Source organism: Lissotriton vulgaris, chromosome 8 (genome assembly GCF_964263255.1).
Source record: "Lissotriton vulgaris chromosome 8, aLisVul1.2, whole genome shotgun sequence".
Lineage (NCBI taxonomy): Eukaryota > Metazoa > Chordata > Amphibia > Caudata > Salamandridae > Lissotriton > Lissotriton vulgaris.
Genome location: NC_141696.1, coordinates 3542700 through 3568916, shown reverse-complemented (window position 1 = coordinate 3568916; position 26217 = coordinate 3542700). Strand labels below are relative to the sequence as shown.

Sequence of the window (26217 nt, the reverse complement as noted above, 5' to 3'; positions counted from 1 at the left end):
AGTATACTGACTGTAATTCAGTCAAAGATTCCTTGATCTTTTTGTGCCTAGGACCCAATCCCATGTGTGCGTCTGCTATTAAAAATATTCTCCTGTTCATGTTTGGAATTACCCTATCCCCCACTCCAGGGATTCGAGCAAAAGGAACGGAGTTAGCATCCATTACGTATGCATAATTGAGTGGATAGTTCACGGGTAGCGCTGCGCAGTCGCCTTTTAAGGACGTTTTGACTGCCAGCATGGTTTCCCCGTCTATGTATTTTTCTGAACGCTTTTTTGTGGGTACGGAAGCCGGTTTAGTTGCTTCCGCTATGGCTGTATTAGCCAATGAATTCCCTGCAACGTGAATGCCATCACGTTGATGACTCAGAGTGTGTATCACGTGAGTCTTTTGTAGTTCTTTCTGTAAAAGAGCTACCTGTTTCCAAAGCATTTTATGCTTTATTGTGGCACCTGTGTCATCTTTGTAATCATTTTCAATCCAGCTCTGTAACTTGTTATTGTAAGAGTTGACGCAAAAATGCGAATCGCACACGATTAGTGTCGGGAATTCACGTTCTGCATTTTCAAGCGCCATCTTTAAAGATCTGATTTCAGCTCTCTGAGCCGAACAAATTCTAACTGATTCAGTTTTTGTTATTTTCGGTCTGAATTTACCGCACAGCCAGCGACCTTTAACAATCGCGCATGCTGCATCGTAGGATTTGCTCTCTACGTTGAAATGCTGTACAAATCTATCTGTATAGATTATACAGGCGTACTGTGGGAGAGGCAGAAGTTCGATTGGCAGAAGATATTCTTCTTCATAAGTCAAATCATTCAGTTTTTCGAATTGCGGGGCGAAATAGTATTTCACATCTTCCGCTCCAAGAGAATCTATACACTGTATCCATTTCGGATCCAGTGACACTGTGGGCAGATTTACTGGGCTGAATAGCGCCTCAAAGGCTGATTCCGCTGTGAGGATATTGATCCTTTTGCCATGTGCTAGTTCTCGTTCATTCGCTAATGCAGTTTCTACTGCTTTCACAGTATTTTCTGTTGGACTGAATGTTTTTTCTGCTTGTGTGTACAAGTGAGATTTAATTGAAATTGGTACCTATTCTCCCTCATTAGAGGTCAGGTACGTGAATCCGCATCTTCCTGGGATGACTCGGATTACAAGATCGCGTGTTTTGTCACGTGTGTCTAATTTTGTTTAAGCTAACATGTCTGTTTGCAGTGATCTCAAAATTTCTGTGTGTTTTTGAGTCCAGTTGATTGGTTTAAAATCAGGTTTAATTAGTTCATAGAGAGGTTTAACCCTCTCTGCGTAATTTAGAATGTAAGTTCTACCGAAATTCAGGAAGCCTAGAATCGATTGTAAGTTATTCAGCGTTTTCGCTGCTTGGAGTACAGCGCACTTCTCTAAGAAGTTGTCCGCTAGGCTTTTTCCTTCACTTGATAATTCGTATCCTAAAAATAATACTGTCAGATGGGCAATTCGAGACTTTTTGAAGTTGAATTTGTAACCCTCTGCTGCGAACCCAAGTATAATGGTGTTCACTCTTTTCAAGTGAGTCTCCAAGTCGTCGTCTGTGAGATAGATATCATCTACGTAAGATAATGCCTCATCATCATATATTTGTAGTAACTCTGTTACTCTGGCTGAGAATAGTCCTGGGCTGTTCTTGAATCCCTGTGGGAGCCTACAGAAATTTTTCTGTGACCCCATTACTGAGAAAGCGGTCAAGTATCTGCTTTCTGGTGCAATATTTTGACAAAAGAAACCATTAGATATGTCTAATCTCGTTTTATATTTGTTCCTAACTATGTTATTCATTAGTGCAGCACTATGCGAATTTTGTACTGCAAATGTTTTGCAACATGCGTTAAGGTTTCTGTAGTCCAAAACTAGACGATATGAATTGTCTGGTTTGGAGACAGGAAACAAAGGATTGTTCATTTGAGAGGTGCATGTTTCAATCACCCCCTGGTATTCAAGTTGATCTAAAATCTCCCTGACTTGTTTTTTAGCTTCTTGCTTAATGGGATACTGCCTTTGTGCAGTCGGTTGATTTTTTTAACTGGATTTTGTGAGGAGGAGAGTCCTCATCCCATCCTACATGATTTTTATATAATGCTGGTGCCTGGGCTACTGCCCATTTCCTTGCATATGTATATTTTTTGTGAATCGGAATGTGATTCGAGAAGGCAGGCATAATCATTTCTTCGCCACGAGGGCACTCCCTGACAAACTCTGGGGGCCAATCTTTTTCAGCTAATAGAATGTCATAGCCTTTTGAGAGTTTATCCCAAAATAGACCCCTTATTTTCCTAGTCTTATCACCCTCTATACGCAGTGTTATTTCGTATATTTTATGGGGCTCGCTAACTCTGGTGTCGGCAGTTTCAACCTGAATGTATTCATTCGTGTCCACTGTCACCAGATGACTCATCAGGATCTTGCGAGCTATAGTGATTTGTGCTGCACTGTCTAGCATTGTCTGTACCCTCTCCCCGTTTTTCAACCGTGTCCTCAGTATTCTCGGCATGTTCGATTACTCTAATACTGGCTACCTTCTTTATTGGAAATTGAGATTTTTTATTTTGAGCAGGTTCCTTGTCCTTGGACTTGGTGTGCTCTCCTGGGTCTGACCGTCCTCTTCTTTCCGATTTCTGTGAAAAAGACCGAGAGGGACGTGTATCAATACTTTGATATCTATCAGGCTTCTTCAAATTATCCCTATTTCTAAGGTTATATCTTTTCTCAGAGGGCTCCCTCTGGGGAGACTGTTGTTCTCGAGTCGGAGTTCTTTCCCTCCGTCGAGGAGACCTACCTCTGGACTGGAAAACTTTTTCTTTGGGAGTGGATTGTTTATTTCCATCCCAGCTCTTTTTAGGAGTGTTTGAATTATTTTTAATAAATAATTTTTCAGGATTTTCGAGCAGTTGGGGCTTTACTGGTTTTCCACCCAAGCTGTCTCTACCTAGTTCTTCATAACATTTTTCTATAATTCTGGCAAGCTCAATTAGTAGTTCTGTTATATCTGTTTCCTTCAACTTCTGGCGGATCGCCACAGATGCTGCTTCTCCTTTTATATTGGCTAGTAATATAGCCGAGACCTGCTTGAAGTCTTTCAGTAATTTCATACCAAGATTTAAAGCAGGTTCTGGACCGTATTCATTCTGAATCTGTTTTAGCACTTCTGGTATTACCGCCATTGACGGAACACCATGTGTTTTTGTGTAAATGGAAGCAAAGACTGTACCCCAATTGTCACAGTCCTCCACGTGTGGTTCGACCCCCATTGGAAGGCAGATGGTCAAGATTCTGTGTTTCTCAATAGTGGTAGTATTCGGAAATCCTGCCTCTATTTGAGTGATTTTCTGCGCTAACCAGAAAGGAATTTGTTCCCGTTTTATGGGTGTTTTACCAAGACATGATTGTATGTTCTGTGGTGTAATTTTATTGGTGTTCCCCTGATGAGGGGTCAGCTGTGGAACATTAACAGCTGTTTGGACTGTTGCAGTCCGCATTACTTATTGGACTAATTGTCTATGTATTTTAATTAAGGTTTTTAGCTGTGCTAAAAGTTCTTCTTTTGACATTTTTGCAATGTCTGGATGTGGTGTGTAGCTGGCTAGAACCGGCCACGTTGCTCCTGGTCTACCTAGTGGACTGAGCCTGGTAATATGATCATTATGTTTTAGGGCGCCTTTAAACCAGAGCAGGTGCTCTTGGAATTTTAATGGGATTTCAATCTCCTCGAAAGGAGCGTACTCTTCCGGTGGATCCCCTATTTTGTAATAGTGGAACTCGTGTGTTGCGGCGTTTGCCGCTGGAAATTTTATCCAAGAAAAGAATACCTCTGTCTGCCGATATTCGTGTGCCTCTATCACGAAGACGACTGTGCCACCTTGTGTGGTCAGTCCATTGTCTATAAGTTTTGACGTTATAGATTTTCCTAAATGTGCCGAAATGATTATTGCACCCGGTTCAATAGTCCCTGTACCATCTGGACCCTGCTGAGTCGCATTTACTGCTGCATCAACGGTTCCGTTTTCAGTGTCTGCCATTCTATTGTCAGAAAGGTTTTGCAGAGCAAGTCTCCAAGGAGACAAAGATTAGGTGCACAATATTTTGGAACACTGTATCCTTCAACGTTGAATAAACCAGAGCTTTACATATGAATCTCTTCCTACTAAGTTCGGGCGGATTTTAACCTTTCACCCACTCCAGACGTCTATTGGAGTATTTACGGGAGAAAGGGGTCTGTGTGAAAAATGCACAACTGAGTTACTCTAACGTCTTGCGTTAGTTTTATCGCCTTACCAAACGTTGGGCGCCATGTAGTGTAGTTCCTATTTTCCCAATAGGCCCTGCGCATTGGAATAACATAAACAGTAGTATGGACGTAGAAGTGCGGATCTTCCAGGTCTCCACTGACTATGCTAAACTTAATTGGGTTTGTTACCAACTAGCTCAGAGGTCACTGGAAACTTTCTTGACTGAATATGAAGTGATCAGCTTCACTGGTACAGACAAGAAGGGATTCAGTTTTCCAACAACCGCATAAACATGACAACTTTGCTCCTCAGAATAAGAGTCAATCTCTAGAGTCGTGTGAAACAATAGACCGTTATTTTACTCAGTCAGTTTTGTGCAGATTACTTTCACCAAAGTGCAGAGTGATAGAGAGACGGGCGCTTTCAATAAAAAGGTATTATTTATTGAACAGTCTTTCTTCTCATGCAAGAGAAATGAATTGCCACAATTGCAAGACTAGTTATTATAAAAAGTGCGTACAGTAAAATGAGGATTGCGAAATAATACTGTATAAGCATTGATATGGTTTCTTAGCCATACGATGGTTTAAAATGAATAAAATATATACATTCATATACACATAAAGCTAACGTACTCAACTGGTGCTTCTAACTACGCCTACCCCAGTGTACCTGACCTAAGCCTAATACTTGGGAGGGAGTAAGTAAGTAGCAGTTTTAGTTAAGTTGGTTTTGCCAAGGTTTGCTTCAAGAATTCTCTCTAAGGGTTTAGTCAACACCATACCTCTGGAATAGAATGTTGGAGGTCTTGTATCTCCTTCCAGGACTCGATATCCCAGTCACTCGCAAGAGTGGGCTGGAAACGCCGGAGCTGGATTTTCTCGGCAGGAGAAAAGACAGCGTCTCTCAGCGCGTCGAGGAGGAGGAGGGGCAGCGTCCGTGGGCAACTTGTATCTGCTGGGCTCTGCAGGGGACAGCTGTTCTGCTCCTATGTTCACCACACCATCGCTATCATCGATGTCGTTGAGGCAGCGCTTGCTTAAGGCAACGTTGGTAATATTTATACCTGAAAGGTGCCTGGTTTGACGTAAGTTTTTGGACATAAGACGTCAATAAAGATGTCACTAGGAAGTGATCGTCTCTCAGTGCTCATTAGAGTTCTATTACTAATCAAAACATAGCAAGCAGGGCTTTCCCAGGTTGCTGAGTTTTTATCTTGTTGAAGAACTCGGAGTGTTAATCTAGGAATCTTAGATAGTGGCTTCTGCTGTGTCATTTGCTCTAATGAGTTGCAGAGGAAGAGATTCTGAAATGTGGCTCTGATCGTGTGAGGCCAGAGACGAGTTTCTGAAATATCACTCTTGATCGTTTATGCCATTATAGGGGTACAAAGGGATTATAGCCGTATAGGGGCATAAGGTCACAGTATTGATCGAGGTCCTAGATTAGAACGCGACACATGCTCACTCTTGAATATAATCTTTATTCTACTTGTTTACCTCCACAAGCAACACCAGGTTGTTCCTTCGGAGAAATGGCTCAAACGAACAGATTGTAGCAGACCCCTCACACCAGCTTCCCCGCAGCCGCACAAACAGCCGTCCGCACCCTGCCCGGACTACTTGTGATTTTGATTGTTTTCACTGGTTAGCTAATTTGTAACTGTTAAACTTACCCCACTGGTAGTGACTTACTTAACCTGTTTGTTATTTTAACAATAGTGTACAACTCTGTTTCCAACTTTTATTTGTCATTCTTGTTGTTTAATCCACAACTCGCTGTTAGCATCATTGTAAAATTGGATCTGTTTGCCTGTTTTGTGCTATTTGCCACTGCCCTGCCCACCAACTCTGCCCGGCTTTGGCGCAGGGAGGTGGTCTTTGTCGTAAACGGTGAGACTGGAAACCACGGCAGCTTTTTAAGACTGCTTTCTCAGACTTTGCAATGGGAATATCTCATTCTGCCCATTCTTATATATTAAGATGCGTTCGGAGCAGATTTGTGCATTAGATAAAACTTACCTGACTTTGAATGGGGGAGAACCCCCAAAATAACTTTTGCATGGTGTGCAGTGTTCATTGGGATGTTTGCTTGATATCCAGGTGCTGTTTGAAGTGTGCTGCCATGGAATGTGTACACTACTCCCTTATTGTTCGATATCTTTTTGTGCTATGTTACAGCATTCATCAAATCAAAGGATTTGCTACAAGATTGATTCTTATTCGTCTGTATTTCTGTATTTCAGGTGACTTGGACCGATATTGCAGGCTTAGATGAAATTATTACTGATTTAAAGGACACAGTCATTTTACCCATTCAAAAAAAGCACTTATTTGAGAACTCCAGACTCTTGCAACCTCCAAAGGGTAAGTAGAAGAACGTTTTGCTGCCTAAAGCACCATTGAAGTCCGAACAACTACAAATGATGCTTGCCTTTCTGCTAAATAATCAGAATCCATCTGATTCAGTCCTAACATGCCAAACGGCTTTTCTAAATGTCATTTGAATTCCACAGATGGGACACCGAGCTCTAAAACTATGAGACACTGCAGTACACCTCTCAAATATTAATAAAACATAAAATGGCACCAAACGTAAGTTCTGGTGGACTGATAAGTGTCACACTTAAAATCCTGTAAGAGAAGTTGAGCAATGGATCTTTACTCTTGCTACGCAGGCTCATGCAAACATATCGCTGAATCTTCCAATCCAATCATCCAAAGTAAAAAAACATCCTTTTGCAGTTCAAGAGGAACACTTCATTTCAGTGTTTTGTCTTTGTAGCTTGCCACAGAAGTCCTATCTCACCCCCACGTGAGGGCACAGGTAACAGGAGTGTAGTCCATTTATTTGTTCTGGATCAAAAAAGAATAACCAACAATGTTTACACTAGTATTTAGGTTTTCGTGTTCAAGATACTATCATCCTGTTACAAAGTCCTCCCACTGAACAATTGTGCACGATCCATATGCTTTCCAGTTTAAAACCAAAAATGTCCAATAATTAGCAGTTGAAAAATCAATCGGCATTTTTAATTAAAAGTGGAATTCTCTCTAACTTGAACGCTCCATGGTGGGCCGTGCCCATGCTTACAATGGCAGAAGACCTTGGTGGTAGTCCACCTACTCCACAACCGCCTCCTCCCACAGAAGCCAAAATAACAACATTCAAATATATATATATATATATATATATATATATATATATATATATATATATATATATATATATATATATATATGTAATAATAACACACTTGATCAATGCAACAGTTAAATATATATACTAATGAATAAACAAGTAGCAAACAACATGGGATAAGACTCAAGTAAATATAATGGACGTCCTGCAAGAGATCAGAAAGATAAATATACCCTTGATACATCAAAATACTACTTTGGATGTGCACCTCTCTCATTCACACCTCACATAGAAAACACCTCAAATGATCAAAGCCACTGGCCACACATCACAATGGCAATAATCAAAACTCAAACACCTCAAATAACCACAGCCACTGGAACAACGCAGCACAATGGCACTAGTCAGAAACCAGTCACCTCACCCAATCGTTCACTAACATCCTTGCCAATTTACTCTGGGGGGCCCCGTTCACAACTGGCTTGGACTCTTGAGCGGTACTCCGGTTCTGTTTGTCTTACAGCAGTACATCTAATCTCTAAGTGAGCTCCCAACTCGGCTGTCAACAAACCTCAGCTTTATAGTCTCAAAACACACAGTAGAAGATTTGAGAATCTTCCTCACTGCACAAGGAAACTTACTAGGACTGGCCAGCTTGTAAGCAAGAACTCCATGGCAAAAAGGACTTTCCACGTCCCCTCTACATTCTTGCATGTTCCAGCCTTTATCTAGACGAATCTCACGAAAGCCTTCCAGGGTATATTAAACAATCTCTCACAAAAACAATCCTTGAACGTGATTAACCCAAACAACTTGCAAGTGTGGCTGTGCGCGCAGATAAAGCTCAAGCTAGGCAGAGTCCGAATTCAAGATAACATGAGGCCATGTCAAAGCCAATAGTAAGAAATGAATAATTCTACTTCCCAGTGTACAACACAGTGCACATTTGTGCACCACTGCTTATAGCATCACATACTTCATCTCTCAATGTACGACACAGTGCACATTTGTGCACCACTGCTCATAACACTGCACTTCAAGACAAAAAAGTACATTCTACACCTCTCTCTCATGCTTTCAAATGCACATCCCACACGATCTGTTCTTGGCAAGTCTGTCCTACTCTGTGACAGCTCCCACCGAAAGACTGCAAGATTACAAGAAATAAATCTTTTAAGAGAAACAAGGCATAAGCAGGACGTTTTACATTCAGGCTAGGATAAATAACACACTAAAGTCAATTAAAATAATGGTAGTCAAAGGTCATCACAGGGTGTCAGACCACAAGAGTGCGTCTAGCACTACAGAGATGCAATTTATCTTGGATTCAAGTGGATAGAATTGCAGGCTGGTGTCTCTAAGAGACCACCAAGGCAAGTGTTTTGTTAATAATATCTCTAAAATGTTGGAGAACTTTGGATTGAGTATCTCAACTACTAGCATGAAGTCAATAGACCTCTTTGTCAGATGGGGCATTTAAAGCCACTTGATGTTTAGGAAAGCCTGCAAAGGTTGTGCATGGTCTATCACATGCGAAGTATTTGATTCCTGAATGCTAGTGGATCTTTCATGAAATCAGTTAATCATCTGGTAGGTAAGACCAACAGGGTTAGGGGGTTAGTGGTCTTGGGCCCAGTTAGTCATGCATTGTACAAGACCATGCTGTATTTGATTAATTATTTTGCAACATTACATGTTTACTAGTTGTGCACTTTCTCCCCTTTTTAGGAGTTCTTTTATATGGCCCTCCAGGCTGTGGAAAAACACTGATTGCCAAAGCTACAGCCAAGGAAGCAGGTTGCAGATTTATTAACCTTCAGCCCTCCACTCTGACTGATAAATGGTACGGAGAGTCTCAGAAACTCGCTGCTGCAGTGTTCTCCTTGGCTGTAAAACTTCAACCATCCATCATCTTTATTGATGAAATAGGTAAAGACCATGAATACTTTACACTACAGCTTTAAGTGTCTGTTTGCACGCTTCAATTTAGGTTGTGTGAATCACAATCAGGCATGTTTCCTACTGCCTTTTTCATAAGTCTTTTGAATTGGTACTGAAACTCGGGCAAGGTTGAAAATGTGAGGCTTCAAAGAGTCTGACATTTGTTATGCCCCTTTCATTGTCCTAAGTCTGATGATCTAGGTTACTAAGTTCCAAATTCCATACACTGCTACAAATGGGTCGTTGTGAATTGGGAGCTAAACATCTGGCTGATTGCTGCCAATTTTTTTTTTCTAGAACATTCATTTATGACGGGTTCACTGTATGTGCAAAGGGGTGCTCCCTGCCTTTTGGGGCCTGCAATATAGATTGGAGATCCAGGTAAACATCATGCAGTTTCTCTGAGGTTAAATGGCAACATACTGAAACTATAAAAACCTTCCCTGTGTTGAGCTGCCACACTGTTTTCTTTTACTCTTCATAGGCCTTCTCAGGACTCTCTCATTATATATATATCTGATCAGATAATATTCTATTCTCCTCATGCACTTCCACTTGTTCTCTTTCAAGTGTGTTATCATTTGACTCTATAGTGCCTATATTAGACCCAAGGCGCCTCCAGATGTGTTGCTTGGTATCTCAGTTTTTTTGTTATGAATCACACCCTCTTTAATGCAAGGTTGTAATACCAGGTGCCGTGATTTTTGACATCTAGACCTTTAAATCTTTAGGACTTTAAACTCTTCTGATTTGCCTTTCTGCACGCGACTGCACAATGCTACATTTTCCTTCTCCCCATTTTGCAAACACTAATCCTGAACTTGCAGAAAACGGAGGGTTAAGGTGTATCCCTGTCACAGGAAAGAGGGTAAATTGTATGTTAAAAATCTGGACATAGAGATTGGCTCCCATATGACCAGTACTGTGTAGACAACATGGTTGTAATAGCATGTTTTGGCCTGTGTTGCATGGGGAGCCACACAATATCTCTCAATTACTATCTTGCCAAAACACGCTCTATTCGGGTGCAGTGCTTATCCCATTTTTATAGGGACCGCTCCCATAGTGATCTCAATTGAGTAAACTTCTGTTTCTGTGAGTCCTACTCCCCTTACTGTCTTGAGTACCTCAATTGAAAGTCTCTGTAGCTTTTTCCAAATTAATTAAGTTGATTCTCACTGGAGATTCTGAAACGTATTCCCTATACAGTGTCAGCTTGAAATGCATAAAGTAATCCAGAGGCTATATTAATTTTTATTGCAGCCATTTGACCCATCCATGATACATACATATGTATCCACCTCCTGCCATAAAGCTGTGTAAGAGACCAGTCTGAGTCATCAGTTTGCCCCTTAACCCCTGACTGCTTTAGTATCTATCCTGAAAGGCATCACCATGCACAAAGGCTAGCCTTTCTCAGCCATTCACTTCTGGGACAAATGCAAAAACAACAATTGATGGACAGATTGCAGAACAATGTCATACATTCAACCCAGTACAGAGATCTGGGCCTAAATCCATCGTTTTTTTGCTCGCCATTCCAGTTTGAACCCAGCCATATGCAAATCAGTCTTGACCCTGTGCCCCATGTAGTGAGCACGGGACTCATGTCTGAGCATACCCGTCCCACTTGTAGTGACAAATTATATAAACAATAGTTGAGGGACAGAATGCAGAACAATGTCACACATTCAACCCTGTACAGCCACAGCCACTGGAGTCAAGCTATCCTGGCTGAAGGGGGGTGAAACCCCGAAACCGGTCCAAGGATGCTTGGTTCCGGTCCAGGGAAGGCATGGCTTGGCAGTTCGGGCTGGACTGTTCCCATGAGGCACAGGGTCAAGACTGATTTGCATATGGCCATGTCTGAACTGGGGTGGCTTGGTGAGCAAAATAACGATGGATTAAACACAGATCTGTGACTGGGGGTGAATGTTTTCCCAATGTGCAACATTCCGTCCATCATCTTGTGTGTTTTTCTGTTCGCCCTATGTGGGGAGGGTATGCCCAGATGTGGGTCCTGTGCTCACTAAGCCACTGGAGTCAAGCTATCCTGGCTGAAGAGGGGTGAATCCCCGAAACCAATCCTAGGATGCTTGGCATCTGCTATAGGTGCCAATTTCTGTCAAAGGGTGGTATTGAGATATTCGGGTCCGTGATAACTACTGCTCCCAACTACTGAACTAGGGCGACATGCTTCTGTAGCGCACCATCTCTTGTTAAAGATAACCTTGCCCGGACTTGAATTGAGGCTTTCATTGAAAATGGCTGCATTCAGAGACAAGATGGCCGCCGTAGCTCTGTAGAGGAAAGTCGCTTTTTCTCATTTCTCCTATCCTAGGATGGTAATGGGCTTGTGAATACGGGGATGTGGGTCGTTGCTGGATTTTTATATCGTATCTCGGCAGGAGCACTCAGGACAGGCTATCTGAGGAAAATATCAACTACTGTGAGGAAAACTTTGTCTAGCTGCTGGAGAAAAATAGCTAACAGTGCTAAACCATCTCCCAAAATGTCGCAAAGAAGTAAGCAGGATAAAGACAAAGACAAAGATAAAGACAAAGTATTAGCAACTGGGTTGATCAAAGGCTCAGCAACACGAGAAGAAAATCGCACAGGAGCGATCCCAAAAGTACCAGTGACTGCTGCCAAAAAACAAATGGAGCATCTCAACCGCTCCGCAAAGGGAGGCCTGCTGAGGAAAACTGAAAGGCAAGAAAAGAAACTCGAGGCGAAACCAGAGACCCGCTTTGCAGCGAGCAAAGCTGCAAGGGAGCTGACACAGGAGCCTGAAGGGAAAATACACCGTTCACAAACGGTGACCACAAAGGAGCAGATGCGGCAATCAACATTACCTGAATCCTTCACATCTAAAGTACCCCCGTTGGCCCAGAAGCGCGCGGACGACCCTTCACATCCTGGAACACTGAGCGGACTCACAACGGCAGCACAGATCGAAGAAGGAGCCCCACGGCTTTCAGCCGGGTTGAACGCGGGCGCCGAGGAGACAGCAGACCGCGAGGACGTAAGCGCTGAAGACCCGGTTGCTGGGCAACCACCGGACGCGGTAGGAAATAGCACGCAACAAGCGGTGCAGAGCGCCGGAGCCGAGAAGGTGAGCGGGGGGGCAATAGAGAAAGCCGATACAGGTCACAACGCGCTAGAGCAGCTTGAAAGGCATAACAATGTGCAAATGTTAGACGCACTGTTAAATGTGGAAGCAAGGTTGAACAAAAGAACTTGGCAACACTCTGAGCCGAGCTGGGGGAGTACCCAGAGTATTGAAGGGCAGCAAGAACTCTAGTATGACCGGGACAGTGTTAAGGGTGGCAGAGAAGACAGAGGCATTAGGGGAGGTTCCCCTGAATTTTTCTCAGTCAAAGAGGGGTCTGTTACAACGGACATTAGTGAGCCTGAAAATGAGGAGGAGGGGAGCTGCACTGATCACACTTCTGGCTCAGACACAAGTAAGGATTCCAGGGATCTAGCGACTCAGAAAAAAAGGAGAGTTGGAATGAGAAGAGACGGACGAGGGTCTAGAAGCAGCATGAATAAAAAATTGTCGTGGGACTATTCTGCTACGTCAGAGACTTACCAGGAAAACGGTCAGGGAGAGGGAGATAATGCTGGGAGACCAAAATCTCAAAATGTAACTCTGGAAATGTTGTTTGGAACACTGAAGCAGATGCAGTCTGAGGCCAGGGCGGAAAGTCGGAGAGCAAAAAGAGATACAAAAAAGCTACAAGCTTCACTGAGAAAAGTAAATAGAAAGTACGAAGAGGTTGAGGAAAGAGTAACCCAGGTTGAAGAAAGAACTAGCAGAGTGGAAGATGAGGTAACAGAATGGCAGACTTTCAAAATGGAGCAAGGAAAAGTAGTGGAAGTCTTACAATGGAAGTTAGAAGATTTCGAAAACCGCCAAAGGCGGAACAATGTAAGACTTTTGGGACTTGAGGAAGGGCGGGAGGGACAGGATCCGAGAGGATATGTGGTTAAAGTATTAAAAGAAGCCTTTCCAGAATCAAAATGGCACTGGGATCTAGAAGTGTAAAGAGCCCACAGATATCCTCTGTTTGTAAGAAAAAACCGTTGGGGTCAAGAGAATGTACTACCAAGAGCAATGCTGGTCTTTCTAGGGAACTTTTTAGCGAGGCAAGAAATAATTGATAAGGCTAGACCAGATTCCAGAAAGACAGCTGACGGAAACACATTCTTTGCCAGACCAGATTTCTGCCACGTTACCGTGAAAAGAAGGTGGAAGTTAAGACAGATGATAGTACCCTTTCAGAAGCAAGGTGCAGAAGCTTATTTGTTGTTCCCGGCAAGACTGAAAGTCATCAGGAAGGGGTACACCAAGATGTTCTTGTCTGAGATAAAAGCGGGGGAATATCTAGCAGAAATCACAGAGTTAGATAAAGGAAAGGAGAGTAGAGGAAGAACTCCACTAAAAACTCCACCAAACAGTCCACCAAAAACCCCGTAAGTGGAAATACCAAAAAAGTACACACAGATATATCTAACAGATGAGAGAATAGGATAGGAGAGAGTAGCGACACTGCAGACTACAGGGGCTACACATAGGTCAGGATTGACCTATTTGCCCGTAGCAGGGGGGGGTGGGATTCAAAAGGGAGGGGGGCAGGGGGGGCAAAGGGGGTGGAGGGGGGTGGGGGGGAAAGGACCTGCGCTTAGGAGGTGGTTGCAAGCACAGTACATGTAAGGGCATAAAGGAAGATTTGCGAGGCAAGATGCAAAGTAGCTTAGTAAATAATACTATAGGCAAGGAAATAATGAAGCTTATAGAATATAGCTGGCACAGGTACATACAGAGGGTAGGAAAAAGTATGAATCATAATGACTTGTAGGATAGCCTCAATAAACATTTGTGGGCTAAATGAGCTAAACAAAAGGCTTAAAGCGGCTGCCCTGCTAAAATCGGTAAATCTCGACTAAGGGCCTCATTATGATTGCGGTGAATCCGCATACTCCGGGCCGGCGGAAGCCACCGCCGTCCCGGAGTATGCGGATTCACCGCTGCAGCCACATAGAACACCCACCGCCAGATTAGGATGGCGGTGGGATTGCGGATGGACCAGCGGCGGACTGCAGGTCCGTCCGCCACTGATCCGCGGGGAGGGGAGGGCTATTTGGTGACGGTGTCTGCAAGACACCGTCAGCCAAATTAGGATTTGCACGGAGACATGCTTTTCCGCGGCGGCTTTTCCGCCGTGGAAAAGCATGTGGACTTTGGCTTTTGGGGGCCCGTTGCGGGCCCCCAGGGTGTCGGGGGGTGGGGGGTGCACATGGGGGGTACCCATGGTACCCCCCAACATTTACATGCACAAAGCGTCAGGCACCGCGCGGTGCCTGCCTCTTTGTGCATGTAAATGTAATACATGCATTTTTAACATTGCGGCGGGTGCAGCTTGAAGCTGCACCCGCCGCAATGTTAAAAATAGAGGATGTGACCGCCACCCTGGCGGTCACATCCTAATCTGCATGGAGGGACCGCCGCTGCCCCTGCGGACGGTCCCTCCTTCTCTATGGTGGCGGACGGACTCAGGTCCGTCCGCCATCATAATCGGCCCCTTAGTGTGCCTTCAGGAAACGCACATTGAAGGCACTAAGGCTTATTTATTTGACCAGCTTGGCTTTAATGTGCTAGCAAAAACTAACCAAAGCACAAAGACAAGAGGTGTGGCGATTCTAGGTAGGAGACAGGATACGCTGGTTAGGAATGGGTTATAGCAGAGCTAAGGTTTCAGGGGGAAACTATCACGGTTGTCTCTGTTTATGGCTCCACAGGAGATGATCCGGATATTTTCCAATTTTTAGACACAGAATTGGCGCAATGGCCGGAGCCTATTATACTCTGCGGTGATTTGAACCTTCATGACATAGACAGTAGTTTTTTAGACCCTGGTAGAACATATTCAGGGAGAAAGAAGAGGACTCATAGGGCCTTGGCAGACATGGTAATGCATAACTTTCTGGAAGATCCCTGGTTAAAATGTCACCCAAACCTAGATGGGAGCACCTTTTTCTCAGCCCTTCATCAGATAATGGTTAGGCTGGATTACTTCTTAATAACAAGAGGACTGATGGATAGAGCAAGAATAGATAGGGAACCCAGGATTATCTCAGACCATAGCCCGTTAGTCTTAACAGTAATAATTGGGCAAAGGAGAAATAAAGAGCTAAGACAATGGACATTTGATAGAACGCTGCTCCAGGATCAGAGCTACAGGGAAAGAATGAGTAATTGGATTAAGGAATACTGGGAGATAAACAGGGGTACATCAACACCAGGGGTAGTGTGGGATGCTTTTAAAGCTGGAGTAAGAGGGGAAACCCGGAGTTATGTAATTAAGGATCAAAAAATGGTGAAGGTAAAAGCCGAGCAAGTTAATAGACTAATCATGGAAGCAGAGGAAGCACTTACTTCAGCTATACATACACATTCTCCAATTGGCCAGATCTTATTGAAAATAGTTGCTCTTAAAGCCGAAGCTATGAACGGGATGGCGAAAAAGACAGTAGAGAGGTATATAGTAAATAAAGAAAAGGTATAAGAACTCAGTGAAAGAGTTGGCCATATACTGGCTGTGCGAGCTAGGCAAAGGGAAGGGACGGTTGATATTAAGGAGATTAAAAATTCTCAGGGAGTTAGGGTAAAGGAAGCTGAACAGATTAGAGAGGTATTTAAACAATTTTACACGGAGCTGTACACAAAGGATGGTCTGGAGAGAGAGGAGGATATAAGGAGTTACCTAAGTGAGATAGAGCCCTCAGGGCTAGCAGAGGAGGACAGGAAGGGTTTGGAAGAGATATTTCAGTTAGATTAACTGGTCGAGGCTTTGAGGGACTTACCATCCAGGAAGGCAGCTGGTCCGGACCAGATCCCCGTAGAATTTTACAAAGCTTTTCAATCCTCTCTTTTAAAAGAAATGTTTAACGTTATGCTGCTAGCACAAAAGGGCGAGTGCGCCCCAGAATCGTGGGGCGTGCAGATATCATTGTAATACCGAAGAAGGGTAAACCTACAGATGTCCCGGGGTCCTATCGCCCCATTACTCTAATGAACGCAGATGTTAAGGTGTTCTCTAAAATCCTGGCTAAAAGGTTATCTAGGGTAGTGGAATCATTGGTAACTCCCTCTCAGCATGGGTTTATTCCGGGTAAAGGAACAACTCAACACACCAGACAAGTAATCACGGCATTTGATGCAGCAAGTACTCTAGGAGACCCTATGGCAGCTTTGTTTCTGGATGCCGAGAAATCATTCGATAGGGTCTCCTGGAGGTACTTGTGGGAAGTCTTGAGGTTGAACGGCATAGGGGCAGACCCTATATATAAATCCAATGGCCAAGATAAGGGTTAATAGAGGGCAATCATCTGCAGTTAATATCCAGAGAGGGACAAGGCAGGGATGTCCCTCTTCTCCCCTGCTCTTTGCTTTATACCTCGATCCTTACATACGTAAGTTGGAAAGTAATGATCAGATTCCACCGCTAGTTTTAAATGGATGTAGGTTTAAAACGTTAGCATATGCAGACGATGTGGCCATCCTGACTTCCAAACCTACAGACGCTATTAGGGCAATTGAAGAAGAAGCTGTGCGATTTGGGCAATTCTCAGGATATAGTCTGAATAATGCTAAAACTCAGATAGTCAAAAATCAGTGGGTAGTATGTAACGACGACAGAGTGGTGGGAGCGGCAACCTATTTAGGGGTGCAAATTACAGCAGAGGTAGATAAGATTGTTAAAAACAATATGGCACCTTTAATAGCTCAAGTCAAAAAGGATTTAGAAAAAATGAATAACCTACACCTATCATTGGTAGGCTGTACAAATATCATCAAGATGATGGTTTTACCTAAATTTTTATACTTTTTTAGGGCTATACCCCTGTTGTTTGAAGCCAGCTGGTTCAATGGTCTAGAGACCATATGTAACAGGTTCATCTGGGCGCACTGTAAGACCCGGAGGGCCTATAGGTTTATGACACTTCCTAGGGAAAAAGGGGGATGGGGTGCACCAGATTTTCGTTTATATTATATGGCACCTGTTTTGCAATATATACAGGGATTAATTGGGGGGAATAACGATGATGTAAGAATGTATAACATGTCTACTGAGGTTTACGCTGTTGTGCTAGGGGCAAATGCCTATAATTGTTTCTTAAAATGTACAGATTTTGGTTACTTCAAGAGAACCCGGTTCAAAGCGGTTATGGCGGCTGTTACGGTATGGAACGCATTTCTAAAGAAAGTTCAGATGGGGAGGTATAATAGATATGTGTCCTTAATTAACAATAGATCACTCCCAGTGAAAATATTTGCTGATCAGACGATGGCAGAGTGGGCAGCAAGGGGGATTACGCAAATAGGAGATTTGTTCTCTCAGGATGGTTTTAAACAATTCTCAGATCTCCGAGCTGCATACGGCATAGACAACAGGGTGTTTTTCAAGTATTTGCAGATTAGGAGTTTCTTTAAAAACAAAGTGGGAGGTCCCGCAGGCTTTAATAAAATAGAAATAATGGAGAAAATCCCCCAAAATTTCAAACTTGGTTGGCAAATACGTTATATGCATACAATATAGAGAAAAATATCTATGCTCGGAAAGGGAGGAGAGGAAGATGCTTGGGAAGAAGGATATGGGAGCCATTAAGTAAATGGAAGGAGAAGCAAAGTAATGACGAATAGGGGGGGGGGGGGGAGATGGGAAAAATGTGCGGGTTCTCTTTTTTCATTGTTTATATAATATTCCCTTATTGTCTGAACAAAGTGTTAAAACAACTTGGATGAATTTATTATTTGAATGGCGTATTAAAATAATAAAGGGGCTTATAAAGCGCTTGGTGACGCCGTCCCGGCGTGTCCCCGCGCTGAGGAGATGGAGACAGAGAGCGGCAGAGACAGATCTACAGAGTGAACAAATGTGTTTTTAACAGCTTCCTGAAAATAGTTTCGGTCCTGGCCAGTCTGATTTCTATGGGAAGGGCATTCCATTGATTGGCTGCTAACACTCGGAAGGAGCGTCCACCCATTCTGGCCCTCTTTATACGAGGTACTTTCAAAAGACCCACGCCCAAGGAGCGGAGTGCTCTATTGGGCATATAAGGGATGGCTAGGTCCTTCAGATAGTCAGGGGCTTTCTGAGAGATTATCCTATAACAAATAAGCAGAGCTTTGAATAGGATTCTTTTCCTAATAGGAAGCCAGTGAAGGGCCAGTAGAGTGGGTTTAGATGCCGTTCTTTTAGGAAGTCTGAGAACTAATCGCGCTGCCGTGTTCTGCAACACCTGGAGTCGCCTTATGTTTTTTTCAGTTGTTCCTAGTAGCAGTACGTTCGCATAATCTATGCGGGAGGTGACTAGCGCTTGGGTCATAGTACGCCTGGCCTCCAAGGGCAGAAGGTCCAGCGTGCGATTTAAGGTCTTCATTATCCCAAAGCATTTCCCTGCTACTTTGTTGACATGGTTCTCAAAAGAGAGTTTGGGATCCACCCAAACCCCCAGATTTTTTGCTTCCTTGCCAGGGATGGGAGTAGGGCCAAGGCACGAAGGCCACCAGTCCTGAGTCCAACTGGTATCCTTTCCCCCTATCACTATTACCTCAGTTTTCGACCCGTTGAGCTTCAGGCAGTGTTGGTTCATCCAGCCTGAAAGCTCCTGCATACATGCTTTAAAATTGGCCGCTGCTAATGTGGGTGTCTGTGATAGGGAGATGAGCAGCTGAGTATCATCGGCATAGGATACTAGTTCTATGCCGTATGATTGAACCACGTCTGCCAGGGGAGCCATGTACAGGTTGAACAGGGTGGGGCTCAGGGCAGAGCCCTGAGGCACCCCCTGTTCTAAGGCTATGCTGTCAGAAAGACACATGCCTCTCTGCACCTGAAAGCTGCGTTCAGATAGGAAGGCTTTAAGCCAGCCCAATGCCGCCTTGGTGACCCCAGCACTACTCAGACACTGTAGCAAGATGGAATGGGCCACAGTGTCGAACGCAGCGCTGAGGTCCAGCATAATGAGAGCCATTGTGTGACCTTCATCCGCTCCGATCCGCAGAGTTTCGGTCGCTCGCAAAAGGGCGTTCCAACGATTGAATTTATATAATAGAAATTAAGGAAAATATTGTAATTGTTAAAGTGTATTCTATGTAAGTTAAACTGTGCTTATTACGGTGAATAATAATAAAAAAACATTTAAAAAAAAAAAAAAAGAAAATTGCTGCATTCAGTTTTCCTTTTCAAAATATTTGAGCAGCTTCTGACTTTGCTTGGTCTTTTAAGCCTCACACATTCCAGATAATAAAGTTAATACCAAATCTTTCAATATTCTGACTCATAAAAGTTTGTATACATATCACATCTAGATGTTGTTTCTTTCTGTCTTGATCAATTTACCTCCAGCAGACTGCACAAGCCCTGCTGTGCAGCTTCAGTCCCTTCAGTGTTAGGTAATGAATGCTACTGCTAGCCTGTCTTGCAGAGCCACCAGCAGCCAAAGACTCAAAAGTAGAGGCATTTCATTTTTAGGCGTCAGTAAAGCATAATGTCTTTCTAGTCCTGCTGACCCACAGTGCTCCCTAGAAAGCGACCATCTTGGGTCAAACCACTTTCTGCCGCAGCAACTAAAGCTACCACATAATCGGTTCTAACAAGCAAACAGTTTATTAGCCGATAGCTGTTTAAGTATTTTGGTCTATATTTTAAAAAATGCGGAAGGTGTAGTTTGTTGTTTTCTATATTTGAGAAAACTAAATCATCAAGTTCAATTACTATAAATCTGATCACACTGTTATGGTGATGGACCATGAGTGTTGGAACTCTGGTCGACTCAAGAGCAAAGGCCATATCATATGCAGATGATACTGAGCTGCTCTTTTTGTGGAACATTGGGAGCGCAGAAAATTGTGCATGTCAAGGCTTGCCTCACCACAGTATTTCGCTGGCTAGCAAAGGCCCAACTGAAATGTAACTAGAACATGGCGGAGACTCTTCTCTTTGGGATTTTCCCTCCGCAGGTCTGGCTCTCTTTTTGGCCAGATGAGTCATGATGTTTTGCACCATAACAGTCGTTCTTTTATTGCACTCATTGTGAGGGTTTTTAGGTCGAGCAGACCTACCTTCTTTTTTTTTCTTTTTTTTAATTGAAGTTTTTCCTCTTTTTTCCCCCCCCCCTGAGATATGGACAGGGCACAATAACAATCAATGCAGCGCAACATCATATATACATTTGGGAATTATACAAAGCATAGAAAACAAGTGTAATATTAAATCATACATAGTTTTTCCAAAGCAAATCATATATACCAGGGATACAAAAACTTCTATACACTACGTTCTCGATTTCCTCCCCCCCGCCAGTAAAACCATAATCAATAATCGGGACCTTGTTTCCAGCGAACAAGAGGCTCCCAAATTTGCAGACCCAGCTTCTTGCCGTTTCTCCCCCTCCTCGCATAAATGGCTGATTCTATCTTTTGAGTAGATAGTATCTTCCCCAACCATTGATGATATGTAGGAGGATTAGGATCCAACCATGCCGAAGCAACTAATAGTCTGAGAGTAGCCATTGCTACAAATATAAACTTTTCGTTATCCACATGCGTCTCAAGGCTGACTCCTAATAACATTAGAACTGGTTTTAATTCTATTGTAGTTGCTACTACATTCTGTAAAAATTGCTCAATATCCCGTTTTATACTATTTAAATGTGGGCAAAGTGAGAAAATATGCATTAGGTCCGCCCCCGGACTACCACATCTGAAGCAGGTGGTTCCCGAGGTACCCCCCCATTGAGCAATTTTCCCAGGTGTATAATACAGATGGAATAGGGTCTTATAATGTTGAGCCTGAAGTGATGATGGGCACAGCAATTTTCTTCCCATCTCTAAAGAATCTGAAAAAATATCACTATTTATATCCAAATCTACAGACCACCTATTAATCCATTTCTCCATATCATCTTTCTTTAGTATAGTCATCTCCGAATAGAATCTCTTTATGGTGCAATCTGAGCCTATTTCTGTAATATCCAGCATTGTATTTCTATCGAAGCCCGAAGGCCCTCCTTTCCTATTTATCAAACAGCTCCTTATTTGAAGGTATTTAAAAAAATGTTTTGTATCTAAGGTATATTTTGAGCCTGTAGCTCAACAAATTGTAAAATACCTTGGGGTCCGTGAATATCTCCAATCTTTCTTATCCCCCGCCTCTCCCAGTCTTGGAATACAGCTCCCGAAAAAACCATACTAGGGAGTGAAGGGTTGTTTTTGAACCTAGTGTAAAAATTATATTTCCCGATTCCTATCTTTTTAGTTTTCGCCTATTACCATTCGCTTGCGAATGGAATGGCGAAAATTCATGGGCTCGATCGAATAGTCAAACCACTGCGGTTTCCACTGCGGTTTCTTTACAGTGCATGTGAGGTCACGTGACCACAAAAGCGGGTCACGTGACCACACACGCACGAGCATCTCCCTAATCCGCCTGCCCCCACCAGGCTCTCCCGCCCCCATCCGGCTTCCCTCCGCGCATCTGCCTATCACACTTCTCCCCTCGCACGCATTCCCGCCCCCCCACCAGGCTCTCCCGCCCCCATCCGGCCCATCTGCCACCAGGCTCTCCCGCCCCCATCCGGCCCATCTGCCTTTCACACTTCTCCCCTCGCACGCATTCCCGCCCCCCACCAGGCTCTCCTGTCCCCATCCGGATTCCCTCCGCGCAGCCATCTGACTGCCACACTTCTCCCCTATTCCCATCGTTTTCTTGTTTCATGTGCCCCTCTCTCCCAATCTACTTTACATGTTGCTCTGTCGTCAGCGTCCTTCTCCCCCACCCGCTCTACACTGCTCTTTCACCCATTGCTTCTCCTACCTACCCACGCCCTCTGTTGCTTCACCTCACCCGCACCTCACTGCTCGTTTCACTTCCCCCCAGCACTCCATCTACTCTCTATTTGGAACATGACGTTTTCAACTTAAATGCCACATCGCATAATGCATTACTGTTCCCACGTTGTAACTGGCAACATTCATTACAAAAGGAGTTCCATTCCACTGTGTTTTTGCTCGAGTCCTTCTCTCTTCTCTGAGGCGATGGCAATACCTCCTAAAGCGTGCACGCGGCCCATAGACTGATGTAACCCACACACCATGTCTGCCCAGTGCCATGCTGCAGACTCCCAGGTGGCGCGTTGGCTGTCCTGTGGACGAAGAGCTCAAGTTTCTGAGCCTCTGCTCCTACCCCCCTACCATGACTGATGCCCGGCTTCCCCGGCGAATGTTTCTAACCACATTAGCCGGAATCTACCCGAGTGCTTTCAGGTCGCTCTATGTGCATGACCCTGGTGAGTAACTCTGTCTGTTCACTTCTCTTGTATGAAATGAATCGCTTTGCCTGTTTCGCTTGTCTCTACATCGTCGCTACTCCCTTTCTCAATCTCCAATCCCCACCCCACCCCCTTGTTTGGTTGATCGCCAATTCTGAAGCTTCATGGCGCAACTTTGATTCAGCCTTGGCAGGACGCGGAAGCAGTGGCAATGGTACAAGGGAGCTTTAGACAAGGGACCCCAAAATATAAAACGGAGCCGAGGTCACAAAGAAACGCACTGATACCCCTCTGCACTTTTCCAGTTTGACCACATCTGTCCCCCATCTGCCCCCGCCGATTCACCTATCCAGTTTTACCACTAACTCCCCCTGCTGCCCCCTCCTTTCTCCCCTCCTCGCTTTGTCTGTCCCCACCCACCTATTCTCAAGAGGAGCCCCCATGCAGGAGGGGGAGGAGGGCTAGGGACACAGGAAGCGAAAAGCAGATGTAAAGTGCTTCCCTGCCCCCTTTTTTTGCAACCCGCCCGGCTGCTTCTTTTGAGGTCCGTGATGAAGTGTGGGGTGGGGTGGGGGAAAATGGCTCTCACGCCCCTGCTAGTCTGCATTGTGTCAGCATTCAAACCTGTGACCTGCTGGTTACCCAAACAAATCTTAGCAGCCGCAGCATCCTTTCAGTGAGCAAAAACGCAAACATTGACACCTGTGATCTGCGGGCCATGCGCCATTCTCGCCTGCTGGTGCATTAGCCACCCGAGCTGGCTCTGGCTCAGTGCCTGTGATTTACAGGTTAAACAGGGACCCTTCCAGTGGACCGAATCCACGGAGCAATGGCCTTCAAAGCATATCGTATCCGGCTGAACATTTATTTATTCAGGAAACTATACGCCGCGAACAAGGCTTCCGAGTTGGTCAGAGCGCCTCATATTTTATGCATGTTAAAATACAGTATATACAGCATTCAAGGCCAATAAGAAAGTATGGGGACTTTGATCCTGAGCACACTGGGTGCAGCGTCCGTGAGAGTCGAGGAGAGGTCAGATTACTAAAAAAAGGCTACATTGTTGGACTTCCACAGAGAGTAACTGCATATACAATATAATGCAGCTAATCTTTAAAGTGCAGGAGACCCACGTCTTTCCTTTCAGCCTGAGGTAACACAAGGTCACCATTGACTCTGCCGGAACAGTTCTTTTTTGACAAGAAGTATGGGTATTTTTTTCATAACATTAAAAATGACTGGAAACATAGTTCTTCATACATCCCGTTCAGTTCGACTTCTGACTATATATAAGTGGTGCACAAGCAGATAGCACCGCCTGTGAAAGCACAGAATGAGCGAGTGTTGTCGACTTCACCCAACGTGGGAGGTAAATACCAGTCACAGCATACAAATAGTAAAAGCTATATTTTTCTGGAACTAGTGCCTTGGTTTAGATGTATTTGCGTGCATAAGCACCGGTAAATCAATATTACAAATAGTAAATTGCATCGCCCTAAAATATTGTCATGGATTAGGCGTACTTGCTTGCTGAAACAAAGATCAAATCCCGTTCTAATGCTTATGGCTTATCAGGTTTCGAGGTATCTGTCTGACAAATTAAACAAGCACTGGCGTTGCCAATAGGTTTCGCATTGGAAAGTTGGAGCTATTGGCTTTGTAAAGGACATTGTATATTTATATATTGTTATTAACAATGCCAATAACGATATATAAATATAAAATGTCATTTACAAAACCAATAACTCCAACTTTCTAAATGCGAAACCTATTGGCAACGCCAGTGCTTGTTTGATATTCCCTTCCAAACATTGTGCGCTGCCATTAGGGTCTTAAACCGCGTTCTTTTATAATACCTTTCCTCAGTGAATCTCAAAAATATATTTTCCGCAGTTTTACCAAGAACCAAACCATAGATTGCAAGTGAACCTACGTTGTCCCAATCATCTATATCCGCCCCCCCTACCAATCCCAGCATGTTTTGGAATGCAGCGGCCCAATAATACACTTTTAAATCTGGTAAAGACCAGCCCCCACGCTCCCGCGGTAAAGACATATATCTCAGTGCCCTACGTGTTTTTCCTTTAGCCCAAACAAAGCGATTAATCATTTGTTCACATATTTTAAACCACTTGTTTTCAAATAAAAGTGGGATAGCCCTAAATATATACAAAAATTTTGGCAAAATCATCATTTTAATAATATTGACCCGACCAACTAATGATAAGTGTAGATTTTCATACCGGTCCAGGTCCTTCTTTGTTTTACTTATTATTGGAGCAATATTATTTTCTACTAGATTATTTAAATCAGCTGATATTTTAATTCCAAGATAGGTCCCCGCCTGAACCACACGATTATCATCACACGTAGTCGCTGAATTTTTGATAATCTGGGTCTTGGAGGCATTTAGAGCGTACCCGGATATCCGTCCAAATCTGCGGGCCTCTTCTTCTATATAGACAGTTGCCTCTGTGGGGTTTGGTGTTATCACCGCCACGTCATCAGCATAAGCCAATATCTTACACGGACCTAACAATGTTGGCAGTGAAGTTATCTCTGGACAAAGCTCTAATTTACGGATCAATGGGTCCATATACATGGCGAATAATAATGGGGAATATGGGCACCCCTGCCGTGTGCCCCTTTTAATTAAGAATTGACCTGTAGTGTCCCCATTAACTCTTAGAGCCGCAGCTGGTTCTTTATATAGAGTTTGTAATGCTTTTATAAACCCACCCCTAAGTCCAGCTCTAGCCAAAGTGTACCACAAATAGTCCCAGGAGACCCGATCAAACGCTTTTTCAGCGTCCAGCAGCATTACTGCCATCGGGTCTCCTGTGACTTCGGTGGAATCTAATAATGTTATTACTTTCCTAGTATGGTGGGTCGTTCCTCTACCAGGAATGAAGCCATGTTGGGTATAACAAACTAAAGAGCTTATCACTTCTGCAAATCTCATTGCCAACATTTTTGAATATATTTTAGTATCATTATTCATTAATGTAATAGGGCGGTAGGACCCAGGCTCATCATCCGGCTTACCCTTTTTGAGAATCAGGACAATGTCTGCACCCCCCCACGACTTTGGTATGGACTGTCCTAGTTGTGCAGATTGAATCACTCTAGTTAACTCTTGAGAAAGCACTCCCCAGAAAGTTTTATAAAATTCTAGAGGTATCTGGTCGGGACCAGCTGCCTTACCTGAAGGGAGTTTACCCATGGCTTCCTTAACCTCTTCCATCTCTAGCTGAGTTTCTAATCTATCTGCTTCTTCATCCGAGACCCTCTCAGTTGGTATATTCTCTAAGTAATCACTAATCTCTTCACTACTACAGGGGTGTTGATGATCATAGAGGGTCTGGTAAAATTTCCTAAATACTTCCCTTATCTCTTCAGGGCCAGTTTGTATATTACCGTTTTCGTCTCTAATTTGCTTAACCGTCCCTGCTGCCGCTATCTGCCTAGTGCGCATAGCCAGTACATGCCCAACTTTTTCATTATATTCATAACACTTCTCCCTAC

At 43.8% G+C, this 26217-nt stretch overlaps 1 protein-coding gene across 2 annotated transcripts in view; it reads left to right on the top strand.

Annotated features, from left to right (window-relative positions):
• Positions 1-26217, top strand: part of LOC147693203 (outer mitochondrial transmembrane helix translocase-like) — a 306515-nt gene that overhangs the window by 31097 nt on the left and 249201 nt on the right. For both annotated transcript variants that reach the window (XM_086933622.1, XM_086933623.1), the window contains 2 exons: positions 6515-6635; positions 9139-9339. In XM_086933622.1, the coding sequence (XP_086789748.1) occupies positions 6515-6635; positions 9139-9339 (322 nt within the window). The remainder of the gene's footprint in view (positions 1-6514; positions 6636-9138; positions 9340-26217) is intronic.